This window comes from Rhopalosiphum padi, chromosome 3 (genome assembly GCF_020882245.1).
Source record: "Rhopalosiphum padi isolate XX-2018 chromosome 3, ASM2088224v1, whole genome shotgun sequence".
Taxonomy (NCBI): domain Eukaryota; kingdom Metazoa; phylum Arthropoda; class Insecta; order Hemiptera; family Aphididae; genus Rhopalosiphum; species Rhopalosiphum padi.
Genome location: NC_083599.1, coordinates 48,510,184 through 48,523,847, shown reverse-complemented (window position 1 = coordinate 48,523,847; position 13,664 = coordinate 48,510,184). Strand labels below are relative to the sequence as shown.

Below are 13,664 nucleotides of genomic sequence, written 5' to 3'. Positions count from 1 at the left end.
TTCACACGAACCGGAAATAAAGTTGATATGGTGACCAAAGAAACGAGTTATACCTAGTTAAAACACGAATGAACGAGGGAACAGTAAAGCGTTTTTAAAGGTTAATGTTAGGTATTAAAATCATTACAATGTCTTTTAATAAATCCTAACTATCTTGCTGGTTTGTTTATAATTATAGAGATGTGATAATTAAAATTTAAATCAGATGAAAATGTAATTCCCAAGTCCTAGTCCTTAGTATGTGTGACGATTGGCAATATAAAATTTGATATCGAATAAGAAAAATATATATGTTCTTTTTTTTGGTAAAAAGAAATAACACAGCATTTAGATATGTTTAGTCTCATATTATTTGCAACGCACCACTTTTCCACTGTAGTTAAATCATTTTGCAGCTGATAAGTCATTAATCGACTTAAATAGATCCAAGTAATTTGCAATCATCAGCAAAGGAATATAATTTAGCAAATTGTAGATTAAAAGTTATATATATTTTTTTTAAGCTTCTACAGGCCATTAAGGCCCTTTGCTGCTTATACTAAGCCTCTCCCATCGGTCTCTATTGGGTGCATCTTCAATCATTGCGGTTTCATCTACTTTCATTAAATCTTTCTTTACCCTATCTATCCAACGTTGACGTGGTCTTTCTCTGGGACGTGTTTTATTTGGTTTAGATACCACAACTTGTCTCATTTGGTTGTCCTTATCTCGCCATATGTGACCGGCCCATTCCAGTCTCTTTGAGACAAGATATTTTTGAATATTTGATCCATTAAAGATTCTTTCAATATCTGCATTAGTTCTCCTTTCGTACTGCCCTGTTTCTGTATTATATATGGAACCATATATTCTTCTAAGAACCTTTCTTTCAAATATTAATAACTTTGTCTCGTCCCCTTTAGTGGTGGACCACGTTTCGCCCCCATACATTACTATGGGCCGTAAGTAGGAAATATAAAGCTTTTTCTTAGTTTCTCTGGAAAGAAGCTTAGATCTGAATAATTTACTCATTGCATAGTAACCACGATTTGCCGTATTCAATTTCAATCTAATTTCGTTATGCATATCATTCCTGTTGTTCAAATTGACTCCCAAATATTTAAAATCTTCTACTTGTTCGAATGTATATCCATCTACGCTGATATTTTGTAAAATTCTTGGTCGCCTACTTATATTCATAGAACTTACTTTGTCTATCTTCGTTTATATTGAGGCCCATTATTTTACTAGACTTAATTAATTTATTTGTACTTTCTTCTACTTCGGTTTGAGAGTCCCCAAGAATGACAATGTCGTCAGCATATGCGGGACACTGCCAGTTAGACCCATTTTTCGCGTTTCATGCATATCTCTCACTACTTTCTCTAATGCCGTATTAAAAAGAATGGGGGATAGCACGTCCCTTTGTCTTAGACCGGATTTGGCCTCGAAATCCCCTGACTCCAATCCCATAAAACGCACTTTGCATGTAGTATTGGAATTACAACTTTTAACTAAGTTTACTAGTTTCCAAAATTCTGAAGTACTGTCCACAGTTGTTCTCTATCGATGCTATCGTACGCTTGTCTGAAATCTATAAATATCATGTGTAGGTCTTTGTCGTACTCATAATACTTTTTCATTGTTTGTCTGATCGTGAAGATGTGGTCACTGGTAGATTTTCCTTTTGAGAAGCCGCATTGATATTTTCCTACAATGTCTATTGCTAATACTTCTATTCTTCTTAAGATAGCTATTGAGGGCACCTTGTATGCTGTGTCTAGAAGCGATATACCACGGTAGTTACTAACTTTTGTTGGATCCCCTTTCTTGAAAATTGGGCAGATAACTGATGACGACCATTCCTGTTCTATTTGTTCGCTGTTCCATATATTCGCTATAATTTGGTGTATGTTAATTAAAATTTCTTTTCCAGCAATTTTTAGTAGTTCAGGATTTATATTATCTTCCCCTGGAGATTTATTATTTTTTAGTGATTTAATAATAATTCCAATTTCCTCGATATTTGGTGCTGGCAGTTCAGGTTCTGCTGTGTGATACACTATTTCTTTGTACTTTTCATTGTTGTTATTTCCAAAGCGGGAATTTTTGTTATTTAACAGTTCCTCAAAATATTCTTGAAATTTGTTTACAATTCGCTAGGTTCTGATATTATATGACCATTAATGTCTGTGATGAAATTGGTACGTGCCTTAAATCCTTCTTTAATCGAACTGCACTTCTTAAAAAACAATCTCGGTTCCTTCTTATAATATTCGATATCTTCTATTACTCTTTTTTTCATTGCGCGTTTCTGTTGTCTAATTACCTTGCATGCCAGGGTTTTGAGTTTAGAGTATTCACTTATGTTCTCTTATGTTGGATTCAGCATCATATTGTGTCTAGCTAAACTTCGCTTGTTAATAGCAGCTTGGCATTCCAGATTATACCAATTATTTTCGTTTTGTTTAATGCGCTTATCTCGTGATCTTTCAGCGGCTTTTGTTAGAGATTCTTTCATCTTTGACCATAGTGTAACGTTATCCGATTCAATTTCTGCAAGATTATATTTCCTGAGATTCTCCGAAATTTCTCTTTGGTATGTGACTATTTCCTTTGGATTCCTAACTTTTTCTATGTCAAGTTTATTACTCTTTCCTGTTTGTTTCTTACTCCTGCATTTTACTGATAGCTTTAGTAGAAACGCTGCAACAACTAAATAATGGTCAGTATCTCCATCCGCTCCTCTGTAACTTCTAATATTACGAATTGATGTTTTGTGCCTCTTGTCTATTATGATATGGTCAATTTGACTTTTCGTTTTTCAATCTGGAGCAGACCATGTATGTTTATTGTTTATAAATGTTTTTTCTTGGGAAATAGGTGCTGCTAATTATGAGGTCTTTTGAAGAGCAAAAATCAACTATTTTGTGACCATTGTCATTTGTAGTAGGATGCCAGCTTTCTTTTCCAATCGTTTGTCCAAAGGATGTTTCCCTACCAACTTGAGCATTTAAATCTCCGACAATTAACCTTATATAGTTTTTGGGCAATGCTCAAAAGTTGCTTCTAAGGTATCATAGAAGCTATTTTTTTCTTCATCATCTGCGTTTTCAGTCAGCGCATAGCAGTTCAATATTATTAAATCCGGTTTCTTTTGCGCGATTCGTATGTAGCAGATACGTTCATTCACTGGCACAAATTTTTTAACTTGAGTCATCACTGCTTTTTCAATCACAAAACCAACTCCCTTCTCATGTCTACCTGTTTGTAGACCGCTGTAGAAAATTATTGAGTTGCCACTTTGTATACTGCCACTATTGAGCCATCGAACCTCCTGTATGGCTACTATGGGGATTTTATATCTTGTGATTTCATCAATCATACATTTCAGTGCACCTGGCTTAAAAAGCGTTCTTATATTCCATGTTCCAATCCGTAACTCAAAATCTTTCCGGGTCCTATTTCCATTTCGTGATCCATTTTTATTCACATTCCGAGGCTTTTGTTGAAGTTTCTTAACAAGACTTTGGTTTTTAAAGAGAATGGGTTGTTAGCCCGTCACTCAAACCCCCAGTCTGGAGGACCAGTTTGGGCTAACTAGTTAAAGTCAGCACGTAGTTCGGGGCCCCGGGTCCGCTAAGCCCGTAGCACTAAATACATAGTGTCCCCCTGAGGGCTAAAAGTTATATAGTTTATAAAAATATTGAATAAAAGAAGGGAAAGGTGAGGGACTCCGGAAGAAACATGAATAGGATTAGATATTAAGTTTTTGTATTTAATAACTTGAAATCTGTCTGTAATGAAAGATGTTAACCAAGATAGCATGGGATTACACCTATACCAATGTTGTTTAATTTTTGTGATAATAGGAAATGATTTACTTTGTCAAATGCCTTTGTGAAATCAGTATAAATTACATCAGCTTGATTTCCCTCGTTACTGCAGTCGAGAATATTATGGTAAAAAGTAAGCAGATTTGTGTTAGACTGTTAGTTGATTTATTTGAACGGAAACCATGTTGGTTATCAACCAATATATTCTTAAAAAACGGGGTGATGTTTTTAGATATTTAGTCTTCAAATATTTTTGGCAAGATAGAAATGATTGAAATAGGACGGTAGTTTTCTATGTCAGCTACGTTATTGTTTTTAGGAATAGGAGTTAGTGAGTTATATATGAGGTTTTCCAATAAGTAGGATATATTCAAGATGAAATCGATAGATTGAAAAGATAATGAATAGGAAAAATAATATAAAGGTAGTTAATACAAGATTTTAAGAAATATATATGTTGATAAACCATCAGGACCTGGTTGTAAAGAAGATTTTAGATAAATTGATAGAAGAAAAAATCTCATCAAAAGATATATAAATAAAATTTATATCTGTTATGTTAGTATGATAGATAATTGGATCATTTACGGGTATCTCAGATTTTATATAAACGTTTCCAAACTGTTTGGGAAATAAATTTACTATTTCTGGACCATTATTAGCGTTCAGGTTATCTAAAAACATATTTTGGGCAATGAGTTATTAGAGGTTTTAGATTTAATAAAGCTCCAGAAAAATTTACTATTAATATTAATTGAGTTTTGAATATTTTCTAAATACTTATTATAGCCTAATTTACTTTGATTTACTAGATTACATTGTTTGCGAAGGTTAGAGACTTTAATATAGTCTTGACTTGTACGAGTTATTTTGAAATTTAAATATTATAATATAAGCTAATTTTTTTTGTCGAATACCATTTTTTTCAATTCTGTACTAAACCAAAATTTATATTTAGAGAAGAAATAAGTGCAAGTTGGTATGTGAATATTGATAGCTTCATAAATAATATCATAAAAATGTTTTGTGGCTACATTAATATCACTACCAAGTTCAGACCGCCAATCAATAAAGTTAAAGTAATTATTAAGATCAATATAATTTCCTTTCTTAAAATTAAAATATAATTCATTAAAATTTAAAATAGTAGGCTTGACAGTTTGTAAAGAAATAACACAAATGAAAAGGATCAACATAAACAATCTTTACTTGTTAATATAGGTAATAATATATCCTACTAATTATCCTAGATTGACAAATCATCTCCGCTGAGTATCGTTTTTCGTATACAATGATACGTGCCATTGCAATCAAATTTAACACATCCATTTTAGTGACCTACTATCAATCTTTACTATATAGCAGAGCGATATCCACTTGCCTGTCCTTTTTTTTAAATAATAATATTATGCGTATACTTTTTTTAAATTCTGACTCAAATAATTGAAAATAGATTTCATAGTAAATTCAAATATATTTCTAAAATCATTATCTACGTAAGACTCAAGTCAGTATGTCTTACGGGTATAGTTCTATTTTTGTCAAAAAATGGTAGTGTGGGAGGAAATTTGATACTTTGACCGACTTTAAGGAGTACAATATAGGCAATTTGTTATATATTCACTTACGGGTCGTGTAAATGTGTACGTGATAACTAGAGGCTAGAGCTCGAATATAAATGCCTTAAAAACTATTAAAAATACTATAAAAAATAGTTAAAACAGTCTTTTTAATGCAATAATAATTTTGAGAAATTACCAATAATCTTTTTATAGGTATGTAACTGTGCAAGTGACGTCCTATTCTCCCATGTGAAAAATCACGATTTCTCAGTTGAGACGACGTAATAATATAATTATGTTGTTGTAGATTCGGTTAAGTCACAGACAACGATAATAAAGTCAAACCGGCTTTTGATGGATATAGTGTAGCTTGGAATAATTTTGTAGAGTACGCAATTATTATGAATTGCACACACTAATGTTTATTTACTTCTAAATCAGTTCTAAATTTCTAATACATTGATACGACCCTTATTTATATACATGAAATATATAATGCCTAGTTTTTACTCCTTAGAATGGATTTTTTCAACTTTCCAGTGCCTCGATATAAATGTTGTTTAAGGGGCAATATTTAGGCAATTTATTATTTATTCGTCACTGCTAGTATTTTGGTCATACTGCTCATAAAATTATTATTAGTGTGTTGTGAGTGGGTTATGGGGTACCGACGAATGTCATTCTTGTACGTACAATATGCACATGTCAAAAACTCGATAACAATACAAAATTTACTACTATATGAATGAGTAACTAAAGTAACTTATAGGTATTTATTGTTTTGATAAAATCTGATTTGAATTCGGTAAAAAAAATATAAACCTAGGCACATGTACAATAATATATATGTTTAATACATTTTATTTAAGAATTAGGTACAAAAAGTACAAAATTTAATTTTCTTTTTCATTTAATTATAAGGGAATTGGAAGCGGTGATTTTCTGTCTTTATCTAACATACACACGCAACATAAGATTAAGTTATATTTCTAACGTACCGATTGATATAATGAAACGATAATAAGGAATTTGAAAACAGATTTGAATTTGGCGTCAAATCTATTCGAGATCAACTTTCCCCCACATTTTTGATTTTTTGATTTTAACTTTTTCAAAAATTGAAATTTATCAATTTTTTATTATAATATTTTTAGGATTTTAGTTACTACGTAACTTGAATATGTCAAAATGTAGGTATTTTTAACTAAAATTTACGGTAGCAACGAGGTCTGTTTAGATTCATGTCTCATGTGTACCACAAACAATTGACACCGTATAATACTCGAACAACATATTTTTGATCAAAGTAGTAATAATTAGTAAAACCTCGATAAGACGGAATCGTTTGGGATCGTGCAATTTTTCCGTGTTAACAGGGTTTCCGTTTTGACGGGAATCAAAAAAATGAAATTTGAAAAATAGTACCAAAGAAATTTTCCGTATTATCAGGGTTTCAGTTTTACCGAAGTTCCGTCTTATCAACGTTTTACTGTATAATATATAAGTAACCAACTAACAACTCGCTATGATAACGCCACTTATTGATGGGATTCCCTAATAATTGTTTGCACCGGGGCCCACAAAACGTATAGGTGGGTATAATTGTGTTCAAAAAATTAACTCAAATGTCGAGCTTTCTCGTGTCAAGGGCATGCACGCTCGTAAAGGAACAAACGCTTCGTGCCACGCGTATATGGCTTTAATAAAAATATACTGTCTTCGCGTTTAGGGGCTCGCGCGTGTACCTACCTCCCATCCACCTATATACTCGCGACGTTTATTAATATATTTTTCCAACGACAGCAAACATACGCGTTGGCGTATTATACACATATAATATGCGCGTACCCGTGTTATTAAGTACCATATCGGTTGTCGTGCAGCACAAAAAAAGTCGTGCGTAATATTAGGTTGTACCCGCGCGGCCGCTGTAATCGCACGTCGACAGTGGAGGAGTGGTACCGCAGCTATTGCCCCGTACACGACATTCGACGTTTTTAAATATTAATAACGATCGGCTATACCGACCATCGGTGTATTATAATATGGGCAATGGGCGTACGGCCGAACTATCATTACCACACTATATTTAGGTCACCCGGCTACTATACCTATACAATGATTACGGATGTACATACCTAACTATATATATATGTTTTATGCAGGCACGAGTTACCGAATTTAAAAGTTTACTACACCACTATGTATAGTAGCTATGCGTTATGTGCGTTTACTTATAATATCATTTGGCCGACCATTCCTTATCATTATATAAAACGATTTTTCATACACAACAATCTTATTTATAATAATTTAACTATTTGTTTCATAAATGTTAGTGTTTAAATGTTCAGTGTTCGTAAAATGAAAATCGTGTTTTTTTTAAAACAAACAGTATCTAAGAAAATTTTAAGAGTTTGTGAAAACATATAATATACTTTAATAGCACTGCTTATATTGCAAATAATGTTCTCTACTTGCAAACCATGAATTTTTAATTATATATTTTAAAACAATTCTTGTCACTACTTTTGTCAAAAAAAAAAAAAAAAACATTTGGACTGGTGTATTCTGTTGACGTTTACATAGTTCCATTTGTCTGGGTAGCGTCTTTTTAAACTGTTAAATGTATATTTATATATTATATACTTACGTGATCTACCAAAATTGTATTTACTATGATAGCGATAAGCCGATAACAAGCAACTAGAAGATTTGCAGAGTTTTATAAATAACTAAATAACTATTTATCATCTATGTTCGATATTTTTTCAACGAATTAGAATATTACGTATATAGTGTAGAGTCAGATGGGTACCTATAATATAATGTTATTTAGTTATTTCGTTATGTTTTTTTTCAATTTAATCATTATTTTACAAATTTTCTCAACTACTACTAATCAATGATTTTATGTGTACATAATTAATTTATAAATTGTCATACTAGACACTAGTATAATAAATAAATATCATGCTCGTGTGTGTTGTATCATTGTGATAATAATTTCAACCATTTAAAAAAAAAACTATTTGCTTAGATTCTTTACATTATAAATCATTTAAATTATAGTTTTTATTTTTTTGATTTTTATATATAAAATTAAATCGATAAATATTGTTTTATATTGTCTCATTACATGTTATTGATTATAAAATATATATATATTACAGTGTAAAATTCTGTCATTTTATAAAATTGTTTAATAGAATACCTTATATGGATTTTGGGCAAACGAATAATATTGATTTTGTCACGGATAAGAAAAAATTGGATAGGACGTATCAATTTCCCTGTTATTAAATAATAAATAGGTACTATTGCACTAATACTTATTAATAATAAAAACAAGAGAGTATGATTTATTAATTTAAACGATTATCTGTATTACTTATGGTTTTTGTATATAAATTGGAACATTGGTGAGTCAAAAGTGTAAATTTTTTTTATTTGATAGTTTTGAAAATATTTAATTTCTTCTTTTTTTGTTTATGGGCAATTTTTATCTTATGAAATATCTTTACCTTTATAAACAAAAATTATTCTCAAAATATACAAATTATTTAAAAATGTCAAATATTCAAAATAAAAACTTATCTTTTAACTTCTTTGGTGTATGAAACGAGTTTTTAATTGGAAAGCAAAGTCTTATCGTTTTAGGATTTTATTATAAAAAATTAAAATAAAATAAATTCAATTTTCACTTAAAATCATGCCCTAATGTATACCTTTTGTATATCCTGCGTCGTTTTTTACTCTTGACGACCTTACAAAACTTCATTATCTTATCACCTAGCGACGAGCGTATTCGCTTACACGTTCATATGTACGGAAACAACACAATTATGTGTATCATAGTTTAATACTACACAAACAGACTTTTTAGCTACAGAACACATTAACTTACATGGTCAAAACGAATACGCAAACGAATCTATAATACACTTCGAACATAATACACAGATCACGCAAACAAATCTAATTACAAGCGACCGACATGGGCCGAAAGATAATGGGCTGTGAACCCGTCGCCAAATTCGAGATACCCGGGAGTACTGACCCGATCGGTGCCGAGTGCTGTAAGATCACGGAATATCCCGTGGATCGGACGGTCTTGGATTGCGTGGAGGGAGCGAAACCCCTCAAGAGTGTCCGGATGATGGGTTGCTATTTGGAACCCAGCACGGCCGAGGGGTACATTATGGACAAGAAGATTCTCGATTATACCAACTCAGGATCCAGGAGTCCGGGGCCAGCGGCTTACTGCGTGAAGACAACGATTGGACCACGAGCGACTGATCCGTCGATCGAAAAAAATCCCGCATACTCGATGCCAGGAAAGAAGTCCAAATGCGTAAGTGATAAATATCCTCGTCACGATATAACGATAAGCGAATAATATAACCATTTAAAGTTTAAACGTGCATAATACTATTATTAACAAGACTTAATTAGAAAAAAAGGAACTATGTAATGGTCAACAGAATGTGGCTTGCAATAAATCGTTGTAAATTCACTAGAAGGTTAATGCTTATAGAGTAGTAAATTATCCGTGCTAAGTTTTTTTTTCAAGCTACTTAATTCGCTAATTTTTAATGATTTATCGAAAAATAAAAAAAAAATATAAACTTTAAAAATTCGTAAAACAAAAATTATTTAATCGAACAAAAAATTGCCACGTTTAACAATATAGCAATATAATCTAAATTTTAAATATAGAAAATATTCCTCTCTATATTTCTTTACAATTTTAGACATTTTAGTATTATTATAGCATCTTTAGTTTTAATTCGCGTAAACTCTATTTTTTCACTACAATTTAGACAGTTTTAATAAAACGTTAAGAAGAATTAAAATTTTATATCCTAAACATAGGTAAGGCAATATTATAAATCCAGAATGATTTAAATAATTTTAAAAGTAGTTACGTAATAACTAAATTATATAAAAACCGGAATGGCTGTACAAACACATGTAAATAAAAATGGTATAATGTACAACAGAAGATTTACAAAACTTTAACACTACATTGAAATGAACTTTATATGTTCCATTTATTGTTTTTTTTTTTTTTTACTAGTTTTGTATTAAACAAATGAAAAAGTCAATGAACCTTAACAAATAAATTATTTGGATTGTCTTTGCGATCGAAAAAAAAAACTAAAAAAGTTAGTTTCTTATGTAGGTATTTTAAATATTTGGCAAAGCTATTATCTTTGTGAGTTTGTTCCGCACAAAACTATTTTCATGAATTAATTATGAATGTTTTGGGGTCCTCTTATAATAATTTACATTTTATATAAGTTCAATTTTTAAACAAATCATCCTCGGACCTGCGATCTTAGGTGATTTATTATTAATTATTACGAGGTTCAACCTTATTTTTAATAATTCGGAGTTATTACGAAACAACGTTTTTGAGAAATAATTATTTTTTTTATGTTTTGAATTTTCTATTGTTAAAGCTATTTTATTTAGTTTGATACTTATTTGAATGACAGCATATATTCTTGATTTAATATCCTAAAGCAAAATATTTTTTTGAAATTTTAATGTATAAATACCAAATTTTGAACTAGTTTTTAATTAGTTTTACTTATTCTTATAAGTGTTAAGTTCAAATCTGCGGATTGAAGTGGATGTAACACTAGTGTTAGGTGGTCAAATTTAAAAGTATTGAGAAGTTTTTACGTTTGAAATAAGTGTTTTTGAGACTAATCGAGACAAGAGCTACATAGGTATGGTATAAAAATGGAAATGGAGTGTGTGGATGATATTATAGCATTCTAGCTGGAATAAAGAAAATTCTCTGAACAATGAGACGAGCTTTTTAATAGAAAAGGGGACAACTGTGAATATAAATAAAACCAAGTAGATTAAAACTACATGTTTAGACCCGATTGGCCATCATAAACCTCCCTCGAAGTTGACTCCGGTCAGACGATCAGAATCCTCAAACTTTATATTTGCGTATTTTCTCGCTGGACAGAGTAAAGTTGTTAATCCACAATTTACGATGAAGTTCGATCAAACATATAATAATATTATATAGGTACGAATTAAAATCCGGCCAACCGCTGCTAACTCTATTGGCTTACATTAATTTTCATCACATCATTGACCGTAGGCGTAACTGCACTTTAAAGTTAAAGAGCACTCAAGCCCTAGCATACTCGTATTTAAAAGAAATAAAGAAAGTGGGGAGCACTGTCCTTGCACATTGCACTCTCGTGTACGTGTGTACTATTAATTATTAAATTATAATGTTTAATTATTTTACAATGTGTATAATATTTGTTGTGTGTATATATTATATAAACTAAATAATAAAAAGTGGTATTGAGGTGGTAAGCATTAAACAATTACAATTTTATTAAGCATTCATTTAGATACAAATTCAAGTTTAATTTTATTAAATCATAAGTGAAAGTTCTATTTTTATAGGTTGCATTATAACAAATACATTAGTCATTACAGCTTAAGCTTCCACTAAACATTAGCAAATTTATTTAAAATATTTTCTTTGTATATAAACTTTAAATAGCTATAACTTAGAGCAGTGGTCTTCAATCTTTTTGGTCTCATGATCTACATTTTTCGTGACCTACGTAAGCTTTGTACAAAAATAAAGATAAAATTGCTTAATGCTTTGCAGTAGCACTGTTATAACTGAATAAATAAATAATGATAAGAATATAGATTATATAAGCTGTATATTTTCATTTATTTGACATTTATTTCATCTATTAAACTTAATTTTTATTTTAAAGAGAAGGTTTATCGCGATCCAATTTTAAAGCTTATGCGACCAAAAAATGGTTCTCAACTTACCGGTTGAAGACCACTGACTTGGAGAATCGATTTGGTAACATATAGTTGACCTTATGTAATTGTTTATTCGACGGATTGGCGCATTAGTGTCAATGTTCTTGGACGTGGTGGAACTTGTCGGAACTGAAAGTGCTAAATCAAACTGTGGCGGGACTAGGAATTATGACAGGAGGGGTTAAAAATACAGTAGGGACTTAAGCCCCCAACCTCCCCCTCAGTTACGCCTATGTCATCGACTACGCAATCAATGCATCAAATCATCGTCGTGTCAAGTGGCAATCCGAGTAGATGCCTATAACTGCGATCCCGCGAAATATTCACGTTTGTCCGGTTTTATTTACGCGTGCACTGTTGCAGGTGTATGCGTTCGGCCCGGGTCCGATGTACAACCCGACTGGAGTGTACCGCGTGGGGCGCGACCGGGTGCCGGGCGGCCCGTTCGGCTTGCGCCCCCCCAACGGCGGGCCGGCTTGCGGGCCCAGCCCCGCCGATTACTGCGTCAAGTCATCGTTGTCGGCGGCCGGCCATCGGATCGGACCGCGGCCTTGCCCGCCGAACATCGCGCGACACTGCGGACCGGCACCGAACGCGTACTCGCCGTCGTGCCGGGACTGTGGGCTGAAAACGACCCTCGGAAAACGGCTTTATCCGTTCAAGGTGTGCCCGACGCCCGGCCCCGGCCAGTACGAGATACCGTCGGCCGACCTGTACATGCCCGGCCGGTTCTCGTCCGGAAAGACGATCGGACGACGGTTTGCCGACAAATGCAAGCTCGAGATGCCGGGCCCGGCCTCGTACGATAGCAAGCGACCGAAATGTTGCACCAGGTTTACGTTCGGCGCCAAGATACGGGACACTGTGCCCGTGTTCAGCGTCACCGCCGACAATCAACACTTCAAGTGCTGAACGCCGTCCGAACATATCCGCGTATGGTCGTCACGGGATGATTTTTAAAAACCACCCACAGTCCCGCGGCTGGTTAAAATTGTACATAAAAAAAAAAAGAAAGCAATATAAAATATCACGATACACAGAACACTGTTCGAAGCTGTTCATCAGCATGCCTCGTTTACCGTGTTTATTTTCCAGCCATCATATAACCTATTTAAAGAACAAAATCCAGTGTTCTCGATTGCAGTATGCGATAACACTGATAACCCGTTATGTTCTAAAATTGAAATAATCAGAATATTAATGGGTAGTTTTTTTTTTTTGTATATGAAAAACATACAAAACCGATTTGTCTCCATGGTTATACTCGAAATTTAATGAAAATAATATTCATAACTTTAAACTATAAAGCATGATAAAAAATGACCATGTTATGACCGTATAGGTAGATGTGTTAGTGTGTTACTAGTTTATAATTTAGAATCGTATACAAAATAGAATAGCAATTAACAACTGGCCGATATTATACACATGTTGCCAGTCACCAATAATTGCATTTTTAGAT

The 13,664-nt window shown here is 32.7% G+C and overlaps 1 protein-coding gene across 1 annotated transcript; it reads left to right on the top strand.

Moving 5' to 3' along the window:
- Nucleotides 1-9,374: 9,374 nt before the first annotated feature.
- On the top strand, nt 9,375-13,114 carry LOC132924513 (protein CIMAP1C-like). The gene is made up of 2 exons (XM_060988879.1): nt 9,375-9,731; nt 12,566-13,114. The coding sequence occupies exons 1-2, from the start codon at nt 9,375-9,377 to the stop codon at nt 13,112-13,114; spliced, it is 906 nt and encodes a 301-aa protein (XP_060844862.1).
- The last annotated feature ends 550 nt before the right edge of the window (nt 13,115-13,664 follow it).